The 27,322-nt window shown below is 39.5% G+C and overlaps 2 protein-coding genes and 1 long non-coding RNA gene across 11 annotated transcripts in view; 1 reads left to right on the top strand and 2 right to left on the bottom strand.

The window, feature by feature from the left end:
• Window positions 1-1,771, bottom strand: part of CACNB4 (calcium voltage-gated channel auxiliary subunit beta 4) — a 272,472-nt gene extending 270,701 nt beyond the window's left edge. Inside the window, exons 1-2 of one of the 2 annotated variants that reach the window (XM_060302449.1) lie at window positions 1,413-1,771; window positions 808-891 (exon numbers count right to left, since the gene is read on the bottom strand). In XM_060302449.1, coding sequence (XP_060158432.1) covers window positions 808-891; window positions 1,413-1,472 — 144 coding nt within the window. In that variant the 5' untranslated portion in view covers window positions 1,473-1,771. Of the gene's footprint in view, window positions 1-807; window positions 892-1,117; window positions 1,265-1,412 lie in introns of those variants that run through there. The other variant, XM_060302450.1, reaches the window with a different exon arrangement.
• LOC132597617 (uncharacterized) lies at window positions 733-27,322 on the top strand. 7 transcript variants are annotated; one of them, XR_009564623.1, is made up of 7 exons: window positions 733-924; window positions 10,000-10,216; window positions 11,799-11,954; window positions 19,795-19,968; window positions 21,895-22,076; window positions 26,316-26,427; window positions 26,679-27,322. It is a non-coding gene; the product is annotated as an uncharacterized lncRNA (long non-coding RNA). The 7 variants fall into 7 exon arrangements; XR_009564626.1 differs by lacking the exon at window positions 733-924 and adding an exon at window positions 933-1,218; XR_009564629.1 differs by lacking the exon at window positions 11,799-11,954.
• Window positions 17,381-27,322, bottom strand: part of STAM2 (signal transducing adaptor molecule 2) — a 51,089-nt gene continuing 41,147 nt past the window's right edge. For both annotated transcript variants that reach the window (XM_030852784.3, XM_030852783.3), the window contains exons 12-14: window positions 24,244-24,397; window positions 21,503-21,672; window positions 17,381-20,020 (exon numbers count right to left, since the gene is read on the bottom strand). In XM_030852784.3, the coding sequence (XP_030708644.1) occupies window positions 19,789-20,020; window positions 21,503-21,672; window positions 24,244-24,397 (556 nt within the window). In that variant the 3' untranslated portion in view covers window positions 17,381-19,788. The remainder of the gene's footprint in view (window positions 20,021-21,502; window positions 21,673-24,243; window positions 24,398-27,322) is intronic.

Here is a 27,322-nt window from a genome sequence, read left to right as displayed (position 1 = left end):
TCCCAGGGTACCCCGAACTTACACACCTCGACAGTTTCTGTTCCAAAGAGAGATCAAGGTGATTCCCTTTTGCATGATCTCTCTAGCACCCAGCAGCTATGTAGGGGTAGTTTCTTTGCAGCAAATTAAGGGGCAATTTCCTGTGTCAAGGTAAAAGGCACCTCAGCATTCAGCTGAACCGGCGATTTTTAGCACTGTCAACACGCACTAGAACCACGCAGAAGAAAACCCCTAAGAAAACAAACACTAAGTGTAGCACCACCGAGACCCCCGAAACTGAGGGCCGGCCTTCGCTTATTTCGATTTAAACCAGATCCGCTGTCTTTCCCTAACTGAGCGAACCAAATAGGTCCCAAAGCGAGACCAAACTTTCTGTTCCAAATGTCTTTCATTTGACCAGAGCTCGGAGATGACAAAGGAGAGTATTCAAAATAGGGCAAAATAGAAGAGCCCTCTCTCAGCCGAATCACAGCAGTTGTCCGGCCCCAGGGGCTCTGATCGCTCAAAGTCCAGTCACACGACTAAAACGCTTCCTCACGCATCCAACGTGCAAAAAGAAATAACTTCCAGTCTTAAATTCAACGTCCCTGACCTAAAAACTAGGTCCCCGCCGGCTTGTGTCCACACCCACAAACTAACTTCCCAGGACCCGAAGACTTGGGAACCCGGGGCAGAGGGTGAAGGACCAGCCGGAACTCCCGCCCGCGGCCGAAAAGCGACGCGCTGAGGCATTACCAGCCGCTCCGGCACGTGGGGGCCGCGCGCTCGGCTTTCTGCCCAACCTGCTCCCCTGCGCCCGCCTCCTACCTGTCTGAGGATGAAGCTGGTCGAAGTGGTGCTGCCATCGGATCTTTTCAACCTGCTCCTCCGGGTCGTGGTGCCTCGGGCCACCTGGACTCGACACACGGAGCCAGAAAGAACCCGGTAAGGACGGCAGTGTGGAACCGGGCGACCACCCCTGGCTAGAGTCCGCCTCCGGACACCAGATCCCCGGGGTCCCCCAGAGCCCGCACCCAAGTCTCCTCCGCGGTCCCCAGATACAGCCTCCACCCCACCCACCCACTCAAGCCTCGACGGCTGAAAAGGCGCCCGAGAAGAGCAGCCCGCGAGCACCCACCACATCCATTAACAAAGACTCTCAGGGTGCGGGGCCGAGTCCCCGGCATGGGCTGGGGACGGCTGCGGGCTCCGGAGCGGGAGCGCAGAGACCCGAACGAGGTGAGAAGGAGGAGGAAGAGAAGGAGGAGAAAGAGGAGGGGCGGAGGAGGAAGGGATGCGGGGGGAGGGGCGAGGGAGCGGGTCCTCAGACTCCCAGGACTGGGGGCCACGCGCGCCGGGCGCGAAGGCGGGGCGCTCTAGGGCAGCCGAAGAGGGGGGAGGAGGGTGGAGGAGGGTGGAGGAGGGGGCGGTACCTGTGAGGTGGGCGAGTGCGGCCCGTCCGCGGTCCAGTTCTTGGCGTAGGAGGAGGACATGGTTCACAGCCGCATGGCGGGCCCGGGCGCTGTGGGCGGAGGGCGGTGAGGCCCCCGGACGTTCGGAAGCGGGAGGTAGGGGAGGGCGGCAGGACTTCCCCACCCGCTCCCGGGACCGCGCCGGCTCCCGTGCTCCCTGCCCCTCCTTCCGAGAGCGCAACACCTTAAAGCGACCGAGACGCTTCCCCCGCGCCCACAGCGGGGTCCCGGGCAGCGGACCCCGCAGGCGCAGGTCCTGCGGAAGGGGCTTCTCGGAATCTCGCCTACCGGAGCCGATCGGGAGAAGCGCTCTCCCACCTAGCGAGCGCCTTACATCAGAGCTTTCCAGAGGAGAAAGGGAGGGGGGGAATCGGGGATGGGGGTGGGAGGATTAAAATAGTCTGCACAGTTTAGAATGAGACAAAGGTGGCACGGTTCATGAATCAGGACTTTGGGAGGGACGCTGGTGCAGTGTGGCAGTGAGTGGGAAGAGCCGACCCGGGTGTGTGTGTGTGTGAGTGTGTGTGCGCGCGCGCGCGCGTGTGTGTGTTTGCTGCACTGGAATTTTAAAAGGGCAAGCAAGAGTCGAACCTTTCTTCCGCGACTTCACTCATCTGCCCACGGTGGTAAGGCATGGGGTTTTGTGGTTTGGTTTTTGTCGGTGTTTTTGTATTGTTTTGTGAACTCTAGCTTCAGAACCCCAAGCCATACACATCCAGGCAGCCGCGGGAGACTATGACAACCTGAGTCTGACGGGGATGCAGCCCCGCAGGAGACCAGCATACCCCAAGGAGTTTTGAAGGTCATGTTAGACCTGCTAAAAAGCAAGAGTTGGCCACGTGCCTCCCACTTCTACGCGGACATCTGTTTTCAAGGGAGGAAACTCATCTTTGAAATCATACACAATCTTTGCCATTGTTGCAACCCTTGGTTTCCTCCTGCAAAAACATACTAGAGATTAATTTGAGATCAAATTAAAAGCGAATTGTGGAGAAGAGGGATTTGAAGTAATAAGAAGAGGGAAGAAAAACATGCGAATTCAAAAATAAAGAGACCCCGTTTAATTACAGTAACTGCAAGAGAAATCCATCAGTAAAATTTGCATAGTATCTCAAACTGCTAAATCAGCCCATGTCACTTTGGGTTCTAGTATTTTTTTTAGGGAAACTGCCATGTTTGTTTTAACAATTGGTTGGCCTTATTGAGGTCCTGATTATGTTTTACCATCCACCAGACACTTTCTTTACATTCCCACCCTCTTCACTTAATCCAGACCTTCAATTTTTTGTAACAGCCTAATAACTAGTCTCCTTGCCTCATGGCTCCCTGCTGGACACACATACACACACACACTCCATTCTATCTACGCACTACAAGCAAAGCCACTTTCCTAAAATCTCTTTGCCCAAGCCACTCTTCTCTAAAAAGCACTCATTGCTTTCAGCAGCCCACAAGACAGGGTCCAAATTCCATGGTCCAACAATCAAGCCCCTACTTTTCTGGTCGCCACCTCATTTCTCCAACTTGATCTCTAAACAGACCTTCCGGCAAGCAGACAGGTCTACTCATTATTACTCAGACATACCAAATACAATCCCACTTCAGCACCTCTGCCTTGGAATGTATCCTTCCCCCAACCCACATTGGGCTGAATGCTACCCTTCTTCCCAGCCTAGCTCAGCACACTCTCCCTCCACAGAAATCTCCCCTGACCATTCCAGGTCTGGGTAGTTTCTTGTGCCCCTGAAAAACTGGAGCATTTATTCTCTGGGCACTTAGTGCAGACTGCCTTGGTTTACTTGTTCTCTTTTTGTGAAAGTCTAATTTCTAAAATAGATTTTTAGCTTTTTATCTTCCACTCTTATACCTCACATATAGTAGATATTTCATAAAGTATATGGGTAATGTTATGTCTGCCAATGCATAACTCCTGCTTTAGTTACTGTCAACTCAATCCATTTTTAGTTCTCAGCCATTTTCCTAGTTGATACTTACTCAATACTTACAGAATGAATTACTATGTGGGCACTGGAATTTGAGTTTTCTGGTGTTCCACTGCCCACAGTCTTACTACTTTGAGTTATCAAAAAAGAATCTACAGCAGCATGACAGTGAGGGGTTCTCTGTACCTACCTTACAGCAGAAATGGTGAAAATAGTTTCTAAAAAATTCTTTAATCTCTGGAAATGGTCCTGAGGGTATGCAGCCAATGAAGAAACCTTTATTCAAGAAAATTTACTAAAACTCAGTAAGAAAAGTGAGCCTGTGGTATTTGAACTAAGACCTGCTTTCCCCTCCACCACCACCTCCAACCAGTTCAGAAAGAGGGAAACTTACTGTACACTGGTACAGCTGAGAACACAGGGCTCCCTCTCCCCTCAGCTCCCAGATGGAGGGTTATTTTCCTGAGAGGGACAGGTCATGGGGCATTTATCATCCTGCAGCAGCCACCTGTTGCTGAGGCTAAGTTCCCATCAAATATAGCAGAGAGGTGGGGGCTCCCTTCTTTAGCCCAGCCCTCACTTGTGGGATGGGGGCTCTACCTTGGACACAGTGCCACTGAGAATATTGGGGCCCTGATCACTCATGGAGAGACAAGCCAGAAGACCGGCCTACTGCCCCTCCCTACCAAGCACTCAGCTCCTAAAGTGAGGGTGTCACTCAGAGAGATACACCATTGTCCCTGCCCCCAGAACCAGAGCTGAAAGAATGAAGTTGGACCCCTACCTCACACCACGTACAAAAATTAACTCAAAATGGACCAAAGACCTAAATGAGAAAGTTTTACATAAAAATGGAAAACTATTAGAAGAAAGCATAAGGGTAAATCTTCATGACCTTGGGCTTTGCAACGGATTCTTAGATATGACACCAAGAGCACAAGCAACAAAAGAAAAAAAAAGTAAACTGGGCTTCAAAATTTAAAATGTTTGAACTTCAAAGGGCAATATCAAGAAAGTGAAAAGACAACAGGATGGGAGAAAATATTTGCAAATCATATTCAATATATGTAATAAGGGACTTGTATATTTTTTATATATATATATATATACACACACACACACACACACACACACACACACACACACACATATATATATTACAACTCGGTAATAAAAAGACAAATAACCCAATTTTGAAATAGGTGAAGAATCTAAATAGACATTTCTCCAAAGAAGATATACAAATGGCCAATAAGCACATGAAAAGATGCTTGACATTTTTAGTCTTCAGGGGAATGCAAATCAAAACCATGAGGACATCTCCCTGGCAGTCCAGTGGTTAAGACTCCGATGCTCTGGGACTTCGTGGTGGCGCAGTGGTTAAGAATCCACCCACCAAGGCAGGGGACATGGGTTCGAGCCCTGGTCCGGGAAGATCCCACATGCCATGGAGCAACTAAGCCTGTGTGCCACACTACTGAGCCTGAGCTCTAGAGCCCGTGAACCACAACTACTGAAGCCCGTGTGCCACAACTACTGAAGCCTGTGCACCCAGAGCCCATGCTCTGCAACAAGAGAAGCCACTGCAGTGAGAAGCCCACATAGCACAACGAAGAGCAGCCCCTGCTTGCTGCAACTAGAGAAAGCCCGCATGCAGCAAAGAAGACCCAACACAGCCAAAAATTAATTAATTTTTTTTAAAAGACTCCAATGTTCCACGGAAGGGGACACAGGTTTGATTCCTGGTCAGGGAACTAAGATCCTGCATGCTCCATGGTGCGGCCAAAGAAAAAAACAACATACCATGAGATACCACTTTACATGCACTAGATAACTATAATGAAAACATAAGATAATAAGTGTTGGCAAGGACACAGAGATATTCGAAATATAATACACTAATGGTGGGAATGTAAAATGGTGCATCTACTTTGAAAAACAGTCTGGCAACTACTCAAGTGGTTAAACATAAGGTTACCAAATGACCCAGCAATTCTACTCCTGAGTATATACCCAAGATAAACAAAAGTATATGTCCATGCAAAAACTTGTACAAGAATGCTCATAGCAGCATTATTCATAATAGCCAAAAAGTGGAAACAACCCAAATGTCCACCAACTGATGAATGGATAAACAAACTGTGGTATCTCTATACAATGGAATATTATTTGGCAATAAAAAGGAATTAAGTATTGATACAAACTACAATATGGATGAGCCTTGAAAATATTAAGCCAAAAAAAATGAAAATATTAAGCTAAGTGAAAGAAATCAATCACAAAAGTCATATAGTGTATGATTCCATTTACATGAAATGTCCAGAATAAGGAAATCTATAGAGACTAAAAATAGACTAGTGATTGCTTAGGGCTGGGGGGATATTGAGGTGATAGCTAAGTGTACAGGGCTTCTTTTTGAGGCAAAGAAAATGTTAATAAAACTGATTAGAGTGATGGTTGCACATACCTTTGAATACACTAAAAAGCACTGAATTGTACACTTTAAATGGATGAATGGTATGGTATATGGATTACCTCAAAGCCTCTATTTTGAAAAATCTTCAGACTTTAAAAAGTTAACTCAAAATAGATCATAGATCTAAGTGTAAAATGCAAAACTTTAAAATGTCTAGGAGAAAAAATAGGAGAAAATCTACATGACTTTGGGTTTGGTGATGAGGTTTTAGAAACACCACTACCAAAAATGTGATCCAACAAAGTAAAAGTTGGTATGTTTGGCTTTATTAAAATTAAAAATTTCTGCTCTGTGAAAGACTCTGTTAAGAGAATGAAATAAGTCACAGACTGGGAGAATACATTTGCAAGACACAAATCTGATAAGAACTTGTAAACAAAATATACAAGCAACTCTCAAAAGTCAACAATAAGAAAACCCAATTAATAAATGGACAAAAAATTTGAACAGACACCTTACCAAAGATGATAGAAAATAAGCATATGGATAGCAAATAAGCATATGAAAAGATACCCAACATCATTTGTCAATAGGAAAATGCAAATTAAAATGACAATGCAATACCACTACACACTTATCAGAATGGTTAAAAAAAATTTTTAATTGACAATACCAATTGTTAGTGAGGATTAGAAGCAACAGGAATTCTTTTTTTTTAATTTATATTTATTTTAATTTTTGGCTGCATTGGGTCTTTGTTGTGGTGCTCAGGCTTCTCACTGTGGTGGCTTCTCTTGTGGAGCACGGGCTCTAGGTGTGTGGGCTTCAGTAGTTGCGGCACACGGGCTCAGTAGTTGCAGCACGCAGGCTCAGTAGTTGTGGCTCACGGACTCTAGAGCGCAGGCTCAGTAGTTGTGACGCATGGGCTTAGTTACTCTGCGGCATGTGGGAGTCTTCCCAGACCAGGGCTCGAACCTGTGTCCCCTGCATTGGTAGGCGGATTCTTAATCACTGTGCCACCAGGGAAGCCCGCAACAGGAATTCTTATTCATTGATGATTGGAATGCTAAAAGGTATAGCCACTTTGGAAGACAGTTTGTCAGTTTCTTAATAAGCTAAACACACCAACAGTCCAGCTTACGTCCACACAAAAACCAACATGCAAATGTTTATGGCAGTTTTATTTATAATCTCCCCAAACTGGAAGCAACCAGGATGTCCTTCAATAGGTGAATGGATTTTTTTAAATGTGGTAAATCATACAATGGAATACCATTCAGTGATAAAAAAGAATGAACAAGCCATAAAAGGACATGGAAAAACCCTAAATGCATATTGCTAAGTGAAAGAAGCCTGTCTGAGGCTACTTTTATAGCTACATAAATGATTACATTTATATGCGATTCTAGAAAAAGTCAAGCTATAAAGACAGTAAACAGGTCAGTGGTTAGAGACAGGGAGGGTTGAATAGGTGAAGCATGGGATTTTTTCGGGTGGTGAAACTATTCTGTATGATACTGTAATGGTGGGTATTTGACACTATGCATCTGTCAAAATCTATAGAACTTTACAGCACCAAGAGTGAACTTTAATGTGTGCAAATTTTAAAAAATAATCATTTAGGAAGTTTGGCGATTCCAAGATGGGATGCAGAATGTGACAAAAGAATATTATTTTTTTTAATTTTTATTATTATAAATATATGAAACAACTTCACTGAAGGGCGTGGGGGAAAGAGTACTGGCCTAAGTAACTCTGGAAATGAGTAGAGTCTGTAAGACTAAAGGCAAAAGGAACTGTGCATAAGCACTGTACTGCAGTTGACAAAGTTGTTTCCTGATGGGGAAAGGTTAACAATTCAGAAGTCACTATACATACATACTGGAATTGGACAATTAGGTAAACAGATGGCCAGTACTGGGAGCCAGCTTTTCTACTGTTGGAGTGGAAGGTTACAGATGAGCAACAGGAGAAGGCTGGGGTGATCCATGTGGTAATGGATTAGAGTCAGAGACACTGGTATGAGCTCAAGTGTACCTTGATATAGATTCAGATGGTTCCATATAGAAACGTTTATAGATATGTGTATATACACAGGTTAGTATACACACATATTTTCTTGCCTTCAGTTGAGGGCCTAGAAATAACTATATCTCAGCAGCAACAAATGCATCTAGGATCCAGGTCTTGGTTTCTAATACTATTCTCTAATAAAGGGGCACCTTGAAGAAATGGCTGATTTTAGGAGTGGGGCAGGAAATATATAACATAAGCCTGGAGCATCTTAAAGTGCCAGAAAGTAAAGAAGTGCTAAAAACAAAAAAAAAAATGATTGGGAGTATATCAAAGGGGCACAGGAGCAAAATGAAAGAGCTCCCAAAGGCCAAAGCTGGAACACTTTGAGCAATAAAATAAAGTAGTATTGGAATATATCCTAACGTATAAAATAAATATCCATGAGCTCATAGTGATAAAAATAAATGATTAAATAAATAAACAGAAGAGAAGAGACAAACCTTCCATGCAGAAGAATTCCAAATACTCTTATTAGATACTCCACCCTTCAAGGAGGAAAGCACAGCTGCCCCTCCTTCAGTATGGGCTGCACATAGTGACTTCCTTCCAAAGAGTGCAACTTGGGAAGGAGAAGTGGAGAAACTTGACAAACACTACCTCAGCCAGGTGTTCGAGATCGATCAACATCAACGGTGATCAGGATGACAGTACATACCCGTGGTATCAAGTGAGGAGAAAGGCACTTTACCTTTGGGGTCTTCTTCCCACAAACATATAACACCAGTCTATTCATGAGGAAAATGTCATGCAAATCTCTATTGAGGGACAGTCTACAAAATATATGACTGGTTCTCCTCAAAACTGTCAAGGTCATCAAACACAAGGAAAGTCCAAGAAACTGTCACAGCCAAAGGGAGCCTGGGGGGACATGATGACTAAATGACATGTGGTATCCTGGATGGGATCCTGGGACAGAAAAAGGACATGAGGCAAAAGCTAAGGAAATCTGAATCAAGTATGGACTTTGGTTAATAATAATGTGTATTGATTTTAATGGTAACAGATGTACCATAGTAACATAAGATGTTTATAGGGGAAACTAGGTGTAGAACTCTCTGTACTATCTTCACAATTTTTCTGTAAATCTAAAACGATCCCAAGATAACATTTTATTTTTAAAGAGTCTAAAATTTCATAGCTGGAAGGGAACTTAGTAACCATCTAGAACAAGCCCCGCTTTTAGCAAATTAGGAATCTGAGCTCAGGAGAATGACTTGCTCAAGAGCAAATGACCTTACACTCTGCTTTCCTTCCTCAAACACTGAATGCTGCCAAATCACTTTTTCAGCTGCAAATACTCTTAATAAACTTCATTCTGTCACTTAATACATTTTGAAAAGTGCTTCCTACAGTTACTATCCTGTCTGAGGCACTGTTATAAAAAAAAAAACCATGATTTGCAGAACTCACAGCTCAGAATCGTAAGATGGAAGTGGTTTCATGTTTAAAAATCAAATTACAACACACTTTGTCTAGGGTCCACGCACCTGGAGAATATTGTTTGTATTTTTAAGCTAGGAGCATACAAAATCACAACAGTAGCACATGTGCTCAACTGCATAACAATCCCAATGTAAATTTTCTGAGTTTTTGTCTTGGGAGGATCTACTTTGTCTTGTTCTAAAGAATTTCTCCAATTACCTCTTCTCCCCCCACCCCTCCCCTAATGCTCTGGTTCAAACTTTGCAAATCTGTTCAAAAGTCACATAAAGCCATGGACCTTCTGGATATTAAAGATTATTATAGTTTCAGAAATTGGAAAAAAATTCCACTTTCTTAACCCTAAAAAAGCTTATATGCTATAAAACCCAGTGAAAATGCTATTCTCTGGGTACAATTTTAAAGGGTACAAATGATTCAGATGGTAATGGAAGTAAATTTTTAAAATTTAAGTTTGAAATATAATTACTGTGAAGATGACTCATAAGTGGGGAATTATACTGAGATGCTAACTATTAGCTAATTTAAATTGTTTACTATTCTTTTACCAGTCATATTTGTCATCTTTGCTTTGGTAACAAACAACCCTAAAATCTTAGTGTATTACAACGCCGTGGAGCCCGTGATTCTGGTCCAGGCAATGGCTCTGTTCCTCTTGTCTTCCTATTCCCAGGCCCAGGCTAAAGGAGCAGCCCCGATCTGAGACATAGTAGCTCTGAAGAGGGTAGAAAACAGAGTTACAGGAATTTCGTGATGCCTCTTTAAGCTTCTGCTTATATGTGGGCATTTGTTGCATCAGCTCATATCCCATTGGCTAATGCATGACATGCAACCAATACCAAAATCATTGAATGGAGACATACTACTCCAGAAGTCAAGAGCATGGGCAGGTATGTATAAGCCTCTTCCAGGAAAGGGGAGAGTAAAAACCTACAAAGAACAATATAACCCTTCACTTGAAGGATAACTTACTGAACTAGGTAGGTATAAAATCTGATCACCTCTATCCTTCATCATCTTCATTCTGCCATTTTTGGGTGTCATAAATAATGCTAATTCTTTCTATAATGTTGAAAGGAAACATTCTTCTAAAAGTTCAAATTAGGGAATTCCCTGGCAGTCCAGTGGTTAGGACTCTGCGCTTCCAATGCCGGGGGCATGGGTTCAACCCCTGGTTGGGGAACTAAGATTCCGCAGGCTGCGTGGTGTGGCCAAAAATAAATAAATAAAAGTTCATTGGTGCTGAATGTTAATTAAATTCCAACTAATATTCAAATACTGTACTAGTTTTCCTACTTTTCTGTCCTCAGTGAAGGACAAAGGCTTACAGAGATTCAAAGTTGGCAGAGAACATGAATGAATCTATACCAGTGGTTCACAGCAAGCATAAACATGTAAACATGGAAATGGAGATATCCAGTATTGTCAGGACGATTACGTAGAATTTGCTTTTTCCTTAATCCCCATATCCTCTCGTTGTGTCTCTTATTAATGTCACCTGCCTAAATTACCTATGACCTTTCAACCTTCTAGGTGACTCCTTTATTTACTGAGTGTTCTTCATAACCACTCGCTCCTCCTCCAGCCCATAGCAAGGGTCTGTGATGTACTGTTTCCTGCCGTAAGCCAGAAAGAAATGTTCACTGTGCTTCTGTGCTGCTTCAGTCCCTGAGCTCAGAGTGGAGAAATGAGCATGCTGTTCTGGAGTATTATTCAATGAGCAGTGGAGACACTGAGGTTTTTTTAAGAGCTATTAGCCTTCTTGACAATTAGGACCCTAGCCCCCTTTGTCTCTTGACAGTTAAAATAATGCCCTTTTCCCTGGATTCTAAGACAACTTGGAGTTTAAGATGCATCATTGGTTGAACAGCTTTGAGGGAATAAAATGAAGTCCTACAATGCATGCCTATCCACTGTAAAATACATCCTGATTTCACACGTTAAAATGGAATGATTATGATAAACAACAAGGACAAGGATAAGAAAAGTTAGAAGAAAACACAAATTTATTGAATGCCAGGCACTGTGAGGTGCTATGCAGCTCTCTGCTAAATCAATTTTTATTCTTCATTCCACAAATGTTTTATATGCCTATGCTAGGCCCTGGGAATACACCAATGAGTAAAACACAACTCCAAGTTCTGAAGGATTTTGTAGACCTAGTGGGGGTAGGAATGCTTTCAGATACAAATAGCAAAACCCTACCAACAGTAACCTATACAAATAGGGTTGACAAGAGATAGACTTTTTTTTTTCACATATGAGGAAGTCCAGAGGAAGAGAGTCTAGAACTGGTAGTGCTCTCAAAGGTGCCATCAGAGCCAGGTATCTGTAATCTTCCTGAGCCATCATAACTTTCTTCCTCATAGTCACAATATGGTTGCTTTATCTCCTGACATTGCATCTGCCTTGTAAGCCATAAGGGGAAAGAGCCAAAAGCCTTTTCTTTCAAAGGTGTTTCTCTCATCCTAGGAAGCCCTCCCCAGGACCTCTGACCTATATCTCATTGACTGAAACCGTGTCATTGGGTCACCCATGGCTGCAAAGGAGTCCAGGAACGCAAGCCCTATTATCTTATTTACTGATTTCCATATGGAGGAATATTAATAAGATGGTTGGAAATGCATGGTGAGTAAAACTATAGTATCGCACACAGAGACATCCATGTGACACACAGACAGATCATTCCAATGCAACATGGCAACTAGGCTAAGAGAGTTACAAGATGCTACTCACAGAAGGGCAGCAAGGTCTGGAAGCCAGAATCAGTGAAATTTGGGCTGACACTTAAAAACACAATTTATTAGGTGATCAAAAGCATTTTAGGCAGAGAAAACGATAGGGCCAAACGCAGGCACAAAAAAGCAAAATTAGCACCTGAGGAATTTGGGGCTTGGGGGTTGGAATCTAGCATATATGTGAGAAAGTGGAGGAGCTTAGAAGGACTGACATGGGTGAGATCATGAAGACCCTACCTAATATGTGATCCTTAAGAGTTTAGCCCTTACCGAGAATGTAACAGAACCCCAAGCTCAGGTTGAATGATTTTTCTCAGCAACTTTGGTTCTTGGAGAAACCAGCCTATGTATGTTGACGGCGGGTCCCCAGGCTTCAACTCGGAACTACTCTCCTAGTTCAGATCACTCAACTAGTTGTCACTTGCTGTCTTCCTCAGAGCAATCCCTTGAATTTCACTCTTTCAGCAAACACAGAACCCTGTCAGAGTCTCAGAAAGAGCCAGTCTGTTTGCATCAAACTCTGGTATCATCAGCCCACCTGTGTGACAGAGCTAAGTGTACTACAAGTTACACAGTAAATAGATCCAGCCACTTGTATGCTCTTCTTTAGATGAGCGTTCTCACATCTGAAGGCATTTTAAATCCATGTGAGCCCTTGGGACCCCATCAATCTCAGTGATTTGTGAGAAAGGAAGCTGTTACCTGATAACCTTAATATACAAATCATTTCTAGGCGATAGTCACACTAGTGTAAAGGAAAAGGGAAAAGGGAAAAGGCACATGTGTGAGCATCGGATAGACCGGTTCATAATCCTAACTTTGCCACTTAACTAGCTGTGTGACCTTGTGAAGATTATTTAACCTCTTTGCCTACCTCTCTAACAAGTGTTGAGAATTCAATGACACTGTATATGAAAATGGTTTACAATCAAGTCAAAGTGCAACATCTGATGTTATATGACCAGTTAGTGCATGGTGAAGCGAGAAACAACTCAGCCTTGGAAATTCAGTTCTTAGCATCCCCAGCATATAGTAGCTATGTTATTATATGAATTAATTAATGAATGCTAATAAACCTGTAATTTTTTAAATCTGTTTTAAAATAGAAGTGACAGGAGCAGCTTAAATCTTTAATCCCCATCTCCACTTCCAGGGACTTCTCTGTCTCTCCTGAGGTTAAAAAAAAAAGTCCCAGTTTTAATAATCAAGTCAGATGTAAATATATTAATTCTAGCCTTTATTGACTAAAAAACTATGGTGTGCTTGTACTAGAGAATCTGAACAAGAGCTTATTTGACCATGGGACAGTAACAGAGCAATTTGAGTCTGAATTTATTTACCAGGCACACAAATAGTAACACCAACTTGTAAACACACCTGGACAGGTCTGTCTCTGTGGCAGATACTATAGAATGGCTCACTCTACATTCATTCCTAATCATCTTCTTTCCTGCCTTCTCTATATTATATAGAGGCTGGAAAACAAAATAGTCACTTTCCCAGACTCACTTGCCGTTAAGGGTAGCCTTTTGACACAGTCCTGACCAAAGACATGTAGGCAAAAATCCCTGCGGGAGGGTTTCCCAGGAAAGAAATATGATAAAGATTGTATTTGTCTGGGGTTCTATGTCCCATTTATAAAGTTTAGACAATGTACTTTTCACAACACTTGTTTGAAGTTACTTGGAGAAAAAAAAAATTTATGTGACAGCTAAAAACCACCTCTACATTGACACCCAACATATCTGTTCATGGGCTACCTGTTCACCGTGGGGAGCTATATGCTGACAAGATAGCACTGAGTGGGGAGCTATATGCTGACAAGATAGCACTGATTCCCCTTTTGGTATGTGACAGAAGTAATCAGATGAGGACAAGGCTGTCACCTCTTAGAACTGCAAACTATACAGCTATGTGGTTGATGCATTGCAGTTGGAGGACTTAGGTTCTAGAACTGACCACCATTAGAGTACGTTATAGCAGTGTCAAAAAGCAGCTGGTGAAAGAACAGTCTGTTCAACAAATGGGGACAACTGGATACCCATATAAGAATGAAGTTGGGAGTCCTACCTCACATCATGTACAAAAACTAAATCAAAATGGATCAATGACCTAATTATAAGAGCTAAAACCATAAAACTCTTAGAAGAAAACAGGAGAAAATCTTCATGAGCTTGGATTTAGTAATGAACTTAGATATGACACCAAAAGCACAAGCAACAAAAAAATAATAGATAAAATGGACTCCATCAATATTAAAAACTTTTGTGCATCAAAGAACATCATCAAGAAAGTGAAAAGGGCTTCCCTGGTGGTGCAGTGGTTGAGAGCCTGCCTGCTGATGCAGGGGACATGGGTTCGTGCCCCGGTCTGGGAAGATCCCACATGCCGTGGAGCGGCTGGGCCCGTGAGCTATGGCCGCTGAGCCTGCGCATCCGGAGCCTGTGCTCTGCAACGGGAGAGGCCACAACAGTGAGAGGCCCGCGTACCGCAAAAAAAAAAAAAAAAAAAAAGAAAGTGAAAAGACAACCCATAGAAGGGAAGAAACTAGATCTAAGTCATGTATATAGTAAGAGTCTAGTGTCCATAATATATAAAGAACTCTTACAACTCAATAACAAAAGACAAACAATCCAATTAAAAAGTGGGCATAGGGCTCACACAGATATTTTTCCAAAGAAGATATACAAATGGCCAAGCACAAGAAAAGATGCTCAACATCATTAATCATTAGGGAAACACAAAAACCACAATGAGGTACCACTTCTCATTTACCAGGAGAGCTATAACTTTTAAAACTAGGAAATAAACGTCGGTGAGGATGTAGAGAAATTGGAACCCTCATGCACTGTTGGTGGAAGTTTGGCAGATCCTCAAAAAATTAAATATAGAATTACCACATAACCCAATAGTTCCACTCTTATGTATAGATCCAGAAGAATTGAAAATCAGTACTCAAATAACAGGTACATGCATGTCCATGGCAGTACTATTCACAACAGCAAAAAGGTGGAAACATCCCAAGTATCCATCAACAGATGAATGAATAAACTGTGGTATATGAACCTCATATATTACGGTATATATAGAGATGCACCTCAAAAACTTTATATTAAGTGAAAACAGCGAGACACAAAAAGTCTAATTTTGGGAGGTGGTGGCTGCACACTATAAATGTACTAAATGCCATTGTTCATTTCAGAACGGCTAATTTTATGTTATATGATTTCACCTCAATTTTTTTTTAAAGGTAGCAGGCTCCCTAGACCACATGTAATTAGTAGAGGTCACTGACTTGCTGTAAAGATATTGGAAAGTCTTTCTTTTCCTCATTAGTATATTAAATGGTATAAAATAAGAACACAACTCCATTCTTCAGTAGCCTTTCTGGGGAATATCCAATCCAGTTTTCTGGTTTCTTCTTCTGTTCCTCTGCTTGCCTTTGAACATTTCTCCTTTCGTTCAATACCCACTACTCAAGATAGAGGAGAAGAGTGAATAGTAAATGCATAAGCTACAATCTTGTTAACACCTCTGGCATAAAGAAAGCAATAATTGAAATGTAGATGTTTTTTAAGAAAATCACTAAAAATGGGATTATGGGATTATCAGGGGTCTTAGTTTCATTTATCCATGCAATTTCATTATAGTTTGGAAAAGATAATAAAAGATTGCTATTGGGCTACAAACATTTGTCTCAGAACTCTTGTGACAATTTTAACCAATCTTGTAAAAGTTTGGAATGCTTGGTATTCAGATTTTTCTGTACACTTTTATCCAAGTTCATTAGTTTCCTAGTGCGGCCGTAACAAAGTACCTCAAACATAGTGCTTTAAAACATTAATTTCTTCTGAGTTTTAGAGGCTAGACATTTGAAATCAAGGTGTCAGTAGGGCCATGTTCCCTCTGAAGTCTCTAGGGAAGAATCCTTCCTTGCCTCCTTCAGCTCTGGTGGCCCCAGGCAGTTCTTGACTTGTGGCAGAATAATTCCGATCTACGCCTCCATCTTCACATGACTTGCTCGCTGTCTCTGTGTCTTCTCTTCTTATAAGGACACCTGTCATTGGATTTAGAGCTCACCCTAAATCCAGGATGATCTCATCTCAAGATCCTTACCTAATTCCATCTGCAGACTTTTTCCAAATAAGGTCACATTCTGACATTCTGGGTGAACGTGAATTTTGGGAGGACACTATTCATCCCACTACTCTACGTAAGCAACCTAATTTTTTTTGACACAGTAATGTTTTTTAAAGATGCAAACTCAAATTTGGCTTGGTAAAATTAGAATAATTCTTCTGCAGAAAGCTTTATTAAAAAATAAATCTTGGGGCTTCCCTGGTGGTGCAGTGGTTAAGAACCCGCCTGCCAATGCAGGGGACACGGGTTCCAGCCCTGGTCTGGGAAGATCCCACATGCCGCGGAGCAACTAAGCCCGTTCGCCACATCTACTGAAGCCCGCGCACCTAGAAACTGTGCTCCGCAACAAGAGAAGCCACCGCAATGAGAAGCCCACGCACTGCAACAAAGAGCAGCCCCCACTCGCCACAACTAGAGAAAGTCCGAGCACAGCGATGAAGACCCAATGCAGCCAAAAATAAATAAATAAACGTAAAAAAAAAAAATCTTTAACCTTCAAACAAAAATAAATCAAATTAACAACAAAAAAATCAAATCCCTAGAATTGAATGCTCCCTTTACTTACTAAAACTGATGTAAGTAAATAAGAAAAATGCCTTTTGACAGAAACAAAGCATGACAGACTGGTGCTATATTATTTACAATTTATTATTTACAAAAATAACTTCAGCTTTCTCATCATAATGACAATTCAGTAAATCCTCTCTTAGAAGTCAGGGGCCTTGACACTTACAATTTTTACTAAGAAAAACTTGCTTTTTAAATCTTTAAGCCATAATTTTTTTTAACATCTAATAATCAATTTTTTAAAAAATTTGGACAATGAAACTATAACTATCTTCAAAAATTTATAGTGAAATTTGTTACATAGTCAAGTATCAACTCCTAGTTGATATAAATATTATAATTATTTAATGTTCAGGTAATTTTATAAACAAGTTACCAAATTACAAGACAATACTGATAGACCGTACATTTTCCAAACTATAAGAACATATCCTACTTTATACAGTTTAACATCCAGGGGAAATTTTTCCTACATTAGCGAAAATTAATTTTATTATAAATTTTCAGGAATTCTTTCTAATGTACCAAGATACAATATGAAAAAGCAGAAGTTATTTTTATTTTTTATATAAACCTATGAACCTAATGTAGAAATCTGATGTTAGACAATTCCTTTGGCAGAAAACATTTAATTATAAACAGGTCTTAAATACAATCCATAAGATCATGAAAAAGAAAGAAAAATAACAACCCTGTGTTTCTTATTAACACCAAAAATATCATCTCAGTACACACATTCAATAACGTTTTTATACTATCAACAACCTGCAACACAAAATTCATTACAGTATGGCAAAAATAATTTTTAATTTAAAAGGGAGAAGAAACTTCTGGATGTATAAAATTTCACTGCTAAATGCCAATATACACTATATACATGTTGCATGTTATATCATTACAAAACTACATTAGGTGAACTTAAATGGCAGATCCCAATTTAGTGGGTGTGCAGTATTTATTCTACTTCAAAGACTTATACAGAATTAAGCTCTTACAACTCAGATCACAACTATACATGAATTATTTACACAAACATTAAAATAACTTTATTAAATATTGTTTGGGGGGAAAAATAAGATTTTCCATGTATATGCAAACACTAATTATTATTAAGAGCAGCTTTGTAAATGTTTTTTATGTTTTGTTTTCTTTAAAGAATAGAAGATTCATTTCCAAAAAAGTAAGGTGCCATTTTAGAATTTTTTATAAGTATATAATTGAATCCACATAGAAGGAAAATACTGGATAAAAAACAGAACAGAGACATGAAAGGTTAAGTTTCTTTCCAGTTACTTGTACCTGAAATAAGACAATGACAGAAATTGGGCTTTCAAATACTGCTTGTTTTTCCCTTTACATGTAGACCAAGTAGTATACATAAGACTATTTTGTTCTAATATACAGTTTCTTTGAAAAAGGAACATACTTATAATCAAATTTCTGTAACTACATAAATGACAAAAATTTCCAGAGTACTGTCTTCAAACGGATTCTTGGTAGAAAGATTAAGGGCTTTCTTTAAAAAACAATATAGAAATCTTGCTTCCATGCAAGTTAACTTTTTTTTTTTTGGCGGCTTGTGGGATCTTAGTTCCCCGAACCAGGGATCGAACCCGGGCCCCAGCAGTGAAAGCGCCGAGTCCTAACCACTGGACCACCAGAGAATTCCCACAAGTTAACTTTTTAAAAACAAAACTTATGTCCATTGTTTTTCCCCAGTCTAAATACCATATATCTGTAAGCATATGTATTTGCATGTTGTGTTATCTAAAAAGTTGGCAGATGATGCAGTAGTGTGCAAATTTTTAGGAAAGAAAACAATCCTTATTGGTTTACTACCGAACTCCTAAAGTACATGGAATCTGTTAGCACTATAAACTCACTTTAAAACATAGCCTTCAGGAAAACTGTCTTGATGGCTTCCCTATAAAGCCATTGCCTGTTATTATTCCACAGGCTCAGGATTACTTTTGAAAGGAATGGCCAAAATTTTCAACAGTCTGGCATACCAGTGGTACTCAAATCATCTCTTTAAAAGAACAACATCAATAAAAACACACATCATCCACACTTGGTATATATATCACATCAAATTATTAGGAATGTCTCATAGCTTAAATTCACATATACTCTGTAAAAAGGGAATGCAGCATCTCTGCACACCACACTACAGGAAAACAAAACAAACAAAAAAACTGACCATACCTTCATTAGAGAATGGCCAAAATCACTTGAAAAGGTCATTAGTGGCAATTCTAAATGCCAAGGAACCTTGTAGGAAAAGAAATCGTTTTTTTCCAGGGAATGGAAATGTTTTGTGGGGCATTCCTCAGCCCACTTGTTGGCATGACTGGGGGACTGGCTAAACGCTTTATCACACAACTGCATTTACATGGTCTTCACTGATAATAACAGAAAACATTTTTGTTCCTCCCAAAGTGCTCTTGCTTCTGTAGACAATTATATGCTAATTACTACTCAACACACCACTGAGAGCAAAACTGACAGTACTGCAAACACAACTACAATTTAAGAAGCCAAAGGAAATATGTAGGGAAGCTAGCGTACACAAAAACATGTTTGCCTTTTAAAATAATGATGGGTGGGAAACTCTGAAAAAAAAATATGCAGACAAAAAATACTTAAACGTTTCAGTGCTCTCCCAATTACCATATTTTAGGGGTAAATGGTGGTTTCTTTATACGCTCCTATGTCATGTTGTTTAGTGTCATAAGGCTACTTACTGGTTGTCCAGATTTGTGTAGAGAGATTTGAAAGTAAGAAAAAACTAACTGGAAGGAACCTGAAGCTGCCTCTCATCAAAAATTTGACCTCAAACAAGTTGGGACTGAAAAAACCTTTTATGGCCTGTTAGAGTAAAATACGTTTCTGAGCTTTATTCATGGGCCTTTTGAGCTGAGAAAAATTTTTTTTCTTCTTTTAATATTTTCAGATTACAATCACTAGGGTCAAGTAGTACACTTAGGAAGGCTTTCAAGAAAATGCTTGGTTTGTTTTTAAAGGAGAGGCTGCTGCTGAGGGTAATCTGTTTGCTGCTGTGCAACTGAATGAGCTGGAGCTGCCACTGCAAAGCCTGCCGACCGCGGCAAACTGGAAGTAGTGCTCTGGTGAGATGACAGATCCACAGACATCCCCATTTGCTGTGTGTAAGCAGCTGCACCAGTAGCTGATTGAAGGTGAGAGTTCTGATTCATGTAAGTAGGATTGGAAACAGTGTCTTGTCCAGCACTACAAACAAAATTTTAAAAAGAAAGCCATAATTACTTTACATTATCTAAGTTACGGTCAGAGATCAATCATCATGAGAAAATAAAAATGTCTTTTCCGTGTCTTAAAGTTTATATACCTCTACTATTCCGATTATGATTTAACTACTCCAGCTATCCAATACTGTTAATGTAATTTTTATATTTGGGAAGAAGAAAGTACTCAAAAAGAAATAAAATATAGGATTATACGGCCTATCTAATTCTGTTCTCTCCAAAATCTCTCACGGAAAACATTTAGAAAGCTTTTGAGGAGATGCAGATTGTTTCTGATGCTGGCGTCCTTGGCCAGCTGCAATGAGAACAAAACCCCGGCTCAAGTACACCCTCGGCCCATTTTCTCCCTTCCCTCTTCTCTCGATCAGCACAGAGGAGACCACTATTCCTCACCCACTCTTTATACTTTCCTTTGGTAGGGCACTTTCAAAGCTGCCCGGGATAGCTTAACCTGAATCCCTACATAAAAATAATAAAGGCAGGGAGAACATGTAATCCACATAGGGTTCTGAATCTACCCTCAAAATAGTCCTGACCTATAGTTTACTTATTGACACTATACAAAAACAAAACAAAACCCCCAAAACCCCACTAAGTTGAAAAGTCACACCAAATCGCAGGACTTTCATGTGTTCCTGTAATTACTACAGCATATCTTTTAAAAGATATATAATTTTTAAATGCACCAAATACACTGCTTCAATATAGGAGGATTAATGTCTATACTCGTCCAAAAATGAGTAATGTCTATACTCGTTTTTCTCTCTGTAATTCCTAGTGTCACCCAGGATAACAAAATTTTTACATTTTAACTTAATCAAACACCAATACCAACAGATTTATTTAATTTCCAGATAATGTCTAAAATTTATACACATGGAATTTAAGAGTGGGAAGAGACCTTACAAATCATTACATGTGACTGTACTGAATAAACATTTTGTGTGGTTAAGCAAAGTTAACAGAAGGCAAGATTTAAACATGTTTTTCAGAATAGAAGTTAGTATGAAAACTTAGACTACAAATTCCACAGTCAAAACACTTCTTTTTAAGAGTCGAAGTAACACAAGTTTTCTGATTTTTAGGAGTACATGCTCCTAAAATATGTCTGGGACTACTTTACTAGGCTGATTAGAGCACCGTGCTAAGTATACCCTTACAGGACCCAAGTACAGGCTTGGGTCCTGTAAGGGACAGTTAGCTTTATTTTGTCCCGGGGACTCAGACCATAAGCCAGGTCTAGGCACCATCTCAGTATGGTTAACAAAGCTAAGACAGCACCATTCCAATTTCATGGGATCTTGAATGGGAAGTTTTACAACTTCATCTCAATAGCAAAAGAGGGCACTATTATTATAAAGAGAAGGGTCTAATTATTCTCATTCTGAAAATCTGTGAAACTTTAATGCATATAATTACAAAATTAACACAGCTCCCAAACACTCACCTTAAATACGGAGTTGGAGCAGGCTGTGTTGTCACTGAGGAATTCACATTTGGAGGCAGCGATCTCAGTGGACCGATTTGATCTGGTCCTAGGCTGTAGCTTTGGGCAACAGTGACTTGGTGAATACTTTGACCCATATAGTTTGCACCATGTGGTTGAACTGGATATGTCTATTAACCAAAGAGAAAAAGTTGACTTACTGATCTCCCAAACAACTACCTAGCAATTCATTTAAAACTTTAAAAGACTTAAATGAAATAAAATGTTATACTTCTTTGGGGAGCAATCTGATTCTACCAATCTATCCACCCTAGTATAAAAAGCGAAGCGCTTCCAAATCACAGTGCCAAATCTATGGAAATTTATGATTTACTTGTTCTTTTATTTTGCAGGGGGTTGAAAGGAAGGGAGGTGGTGTACTTTTAAGGAGCACGTTGGAATCCACCCAGGTTGCCTATTACTAAGTAACATGTCTTGCTGAAGAGCCACAGAAAACTATATACTCCCTTGAAGGGCAGCACAGTATCACTTCAAGTTACCATCAGAGAGATGACCTTCTTCACCCCCATCTCAGGTGACTTATTCAACTTCTTAAGAATGAAACTTAAAAGAGCAAGTTGAAGAATAAATGGTATCAAGGCAGAGTGCAGGCCCTCTCTGCCAATGCCTCCTTCATCCTGCCTGCAGGACAGATAGGACAAAAGGAAAGAAGAACTATGGGTAAAGGAGATGTACTCTTAAGAAATAGCAAAGGTCTAAGTCTCTGTGAATATTTATATGTGCCCTACTTAATTTCCAGGGTAACATACAGGATCTACCATCTGCTTACCAAATACAGCATCAAAACGATGCACGTTTAATAAATATCAATCGCTCCAGTTTTAAACTGAGCTCATTTTAAAAATTAATTTTTATTGGAGTATAGTTGCTTTACAATGTTGTGTTAGTTTCTGCTGTACAGCAAAGTGAATCAGTTATACATATACATATATCCACCTGTTTTTAGATTCTATTCCCATATACGTCATTACAGAGTTTTAGGTAGAGTTCCCTGTGCTATACAGTAGGTTTTTATTAGTTATCTATTTTATATATAGTAGTGTGTATATGTCAATCCCTATGTTCCAGTTTATCCCTCCCCCCCCACCCCTTCCCCCTTGGTAACCATAAGTTTTAAACTAAGCTATTTTTAAAGCAAAGACCAATGACATGAAAATTCAGAATGCTAGAAATGCCAAATCAACTATGACATTAATAAGTACAATCATATTACCTCCTTAGCAGACACATAACAGCCCACTGACCACAGGCTGAGATGGTGGAAGCAGACCTCTTCTGCAGGTTAGGATTCCTGAGTGGCCTTCACAGATGCAATTAATGGTGTGTTACACTAACTTTTTTTAGTACGAACTTTTTTTTTCAAATTAGAATAGGAACTTTGAATATTTCAAATGCTGTTATGCACGAATAGTACAGATAGCATCATGTGAAGACTCAAACTAGACAGAAAGCTAGCTTTTTTTTTTTTTTGAAAGCTAGCTTTTTAAAGAAATGAGTTATGCTTAGCAAAACACAGACTGTAAATAGTATGCAACTAAACAGAAAAACCTGACAAAGGAATAATAAATAACCCTTTACAGACACACAAAGAAGTAAATACAATACACAGTCCCATAACACAATGGCGCAAACATTTCTTTTTGTTCCATGTTCATAGCAGCAGCAGATAACTCTTTGAAAACAGAAGCAATATTGAATAAACTCCAGCTGTCTTTTCTATCCTCATATGTAATGACTCTTTCATCATTTCCAAAAGTTCAGGGCATGGCATATTTGATAAATGCATCTTGTCCGATGTGAGTTACCATGGTAACTATTCTTTTTTTTACTTAACAATTATGTTGTGTCAAGTTATCTAGATTATGCATCCATATTCTATCTTTTCTCCTTGGTGTCTCCTTCACACACTCCTTTACATACCAGTTTTTGTAAATTAATATGAAATTTGTTCATCCAAACTCATTCTGAATTCAACCACTAACTGGCCGAAATTTCAAAAAGGTTTCAGAATAATGGATATTGATAAAAATAAATATTCAGTTCAGCTGGGAAACACAGAAAAGGTGTAAAGTTCTGGAAAAGATGGTGTTCATGAATGGCTCATGGAACCTGCATCTATATGCCTGCATCATATATGTTATGCATGCACAATTTAAGTTGTGCATCTAAGAAAATATAAAGCATGATCTGAGAACAAAATGAGTTCTTTAATGAAGACTTTTAATAATCATGTAAGTCAAAGAAATCTTAACAGAAATTTAAAAGAAATGTTAAATTTTGCTTGCTGAGCAACAGGAACAGCATCAGTACCTCATCTGTAGAAATTGTGACATGCCAGGCACTGTCCTAAATCAAAGGATTTATACTTACAAAAAGGATTTACACTTACATAAAGGATTTATGCTTTATATTTACAAAAGCTTATGAAGAACAGAACTCCCCTCATATATTTAATGGTCTCTTCATTATGTTATAAATGAACTAAAATGTATTTGTGAAATATCAGTGTCTTTGTAATTGTCCTGGTGAACACTAATTGTTTAGCCAACATTTTTTGACAAAGGTGAATTTTATAATGTTATTCATAGACCATAGAAATTTTAATACTATGCTTTAAAGCTTTCTTTTTTTAAATTTAAAACTTTTCTTAAATTTTGAAAAATGTTCTCAAAAATGCTCACCTGCATTGGAACTCCAGCTGATGAAGGTGGGTAATGTGCTGGATGATGGATCTTTGAATAGACTGAATATACTGGTGCTTCATTCATCAACTTGTTATATAGTTCCAGAGCTTCCAAGACTTTTACATTCAATTCAGACAATTCTGAATGCTTCCTAACATAGAAGGGAAGCACTTTAATACTCTTCAAAGTTTTTAAGCATTTTAAGCATATTTTTAATTTTTAGCAACATAAATTATTTTTAAAAATTTACCACATTTTCTACTCATATTTTAAAAGGTTCTTTATATATATGAAAGTATATTCAAAAAGGGAAAATGGGAGGAGGAATTATTTAATTCATGTAATGTCTAGGCTGATATGACTTCATAATATTAGGGGAACTCCTTTCCACACCTCATAAAATGCAATCAATTCATAATTCTGGTGCTAGGAGAATGTTGTTTCTTATGTTACAGGTCTCTGTTGGAAATTCAATTACAAAGAAGAATAATTACTAAATTTAGGAAGAGTCCAAGCCTTAATTAAAAAAATCTTAGTAGAAGAAAGTCCTCAGGCAAGGCCCAGAGCCTGCTATGAAATACAATATGACTGAGATAAAAGTACATTCACAAACAAAATCACACACATTTTCATCTGCTCATACTCATGAAAGGATTAAAAAAAAAAAAAAAAAGAATAATTATCCTTGAAAATGAAAATGAAAACAATATAATGAACTAGTCTCTACTGCTTGTTTGCTGGTTTCTTCCGAAAAAGTGAGTGAAACCAGGTCCAAATAAGAACATTTTCAAATTTGCATCTTCAAATCTGCCCAAGGAACTCCAATGCAAATCCTTTTGACTTGGTACAGTTTTGCCTGTTACCCTGGGAAGTACCCTGAACGGCCACTTTATCTGGCCTAAAGCACCCACAAGTCTGTTTATTAAATGTAGCTTTTTAAATATGTACACAGAGAGACTCGAGAGACAAGAGGCAAACACAGGCAGCCAGACACAGGGCTCCCAAATACATGACCTGGACTGAGTCCTGTCAGGACTTGTCACCTTTCCTCTATCAGAGACTGTTATGTCTCAAACAAACAAAAAGTGCTGTTTCCTCTCTTGCATGTGTGACAGTATAAAGGAGGTCAAACTCTATTTTCAGAAATACCAGTTATAAATCATACAGGAAGCTTCAGAAATTAGTGTCCATGCTGACAAATTTGTGACTAAGAAATAACCATAGGCAATTGGTCCACATAACCCAGTATACTGATGAATACCAGAAGAACATAGAAGGGCAGGATGACTGAGCACATTTGAGATCACCTTCCAGGATTTGAGACATAATACCAAAGAAACAAATTTTTTACTAAACTGTGCCCAACACTATCCTGGGACAGAGAAATTAGGCAGAAGGTGTGGTCCTCTCCTTCAGAAAGACTGCAACTTACTAGGAAGACAAGGCTAAGCACCTGAAAAATAGCAAATGATGTAAGACAGCATATATTTGAATGCAAAATTAAATGAAATAGGTAGGGAACAGAAGAGTTTAGAGGAGGGGATTAATTTGACTGAAAAGGCTTTGGGAGAAGCTGGGACTTAAGCTGGCACCTGAGGAAGGATGGAGAGGCCAAGCAAAAAAAGGAAGGCTAAGTCAGGTCAGTGGGACAGTGTGAATTAAGGCAAGTGAAAGGAACGAGAAGGGTACACGAGAGAAGAATGAAGAGGGTAATTTGATTAAGGTGGTAGAAAACGGTTTTCGGAAGGTAGAAGGAAAGAACGTTAGAACAGCCTGGAACATAGTTAAGTTCAAGCTATGGATCTCTCTTCAATAACTCTATGTACACTTTTTTGGGGTTAATTTATATTGTTTACACAATATAATTTCCTAGTGTGATAAATGCTACAAAATTTCATTCTGTACAATGACAGACAGAAATGAAATGTAAAATTTTAAATTCTGACAGTAAAGTTGTTTTTCTTTTAAGGAAAAACAAACTGACAATGATCCATTCAAGTGAAGAAGCAATATTTTATTCATCTCTGAATGTTTGACAAAGGTAAATAGTCAATAAAAATTTGTTGCAGAACAGCAAGCATTTTCCAGAACAGGAGATGCATCTGCAGTTAGTGGGCATGGAATGGAAAATGCCAGCTGGCCCATTCAGGAACTGAAATTGAAGAGAGAACTGGTTAACAGGTGAGCTTTCACTCAAAAAATTAACTCATATCAGAAAATATCACTCTAATTTTTAATTGTTCTAGAACTTTTTCTCTGAAGATATTCTTTTTTATCAACAAAAATAAAATTATACTGTCATATCTTCGGTTTTTTTTTTCATTATATAGCATGACATCTTTCCATGTCAACAGATATTTATCAGTGGTAATGCTTTTTATTGTAGAATGTATGGATGTAGAATACTTTTTAAACCAATTTCACATTGAAAGACATTTTAGGGCTTCCCCGGTGGCGCAGTGGTTAAGAATCCCCCTCCAATGCAGGGGATACAGGTTCGAGCCCTGGTCCCGGAAGATCCCACATGCCGCGGAGCAACTAAGCCCCTGTGCCACAACTACTGAGCCTGCGCTCTAGAGTCCATGAGCCACAACTACTGAAGCCCGCGCGCCTAGAGCCCGTGCTCTGCAACAAGAGAAGCCACCGCAATGAGAAGCCTGAGCACTGCAACAAAGAGTAGCCCCCGCTCACTGCTACTAGAGAAAGTCCGCGCACAGCAACAAAGACCCAATGCAGCCAAAAATAAATAAATAAAAATTAAGGGGAAAAAAAGAGTTATTTTAGTTACTTTCAAGTTTGTTATAAATAACATTGTGAAGAACACTCTAAGAGGTAAATCTTTGCATATATCCCTATGTATTTAGTATTGCTGGGTTAAAAGATATAGACTATGTTTAGGCTCCAGAAAGGTTTATAATAATTGCACCCCTAACCACACCTAAGATGATACTATCTTTCTTTTTAATCTTTCCCATTTGATTATTCACTGACCATTAACATGCCTTCAATGAAACCAAAGTAACAGATGTATAGGTAGATATTCAATGCTTTCTCCAAAATAAGACCAATAAAATGT

This window comes from Globicephala melas, chromosome 7 (genome assembly GCF_963455315.2).
Source record: "Globicephala melas chromosome 7, mGloMel1.2, whole genome shotgun sequence".
NCBI lineage: Eukaryota > Metazoa > Chordata > Mammalia > Artiodactyla > Delphinidae > Globicephala > Globicephala melas.
Note: the sequence above shows the minus strand (reverse complement) of the source record. Positions and strands in the feature narration are given on the sequence as shown.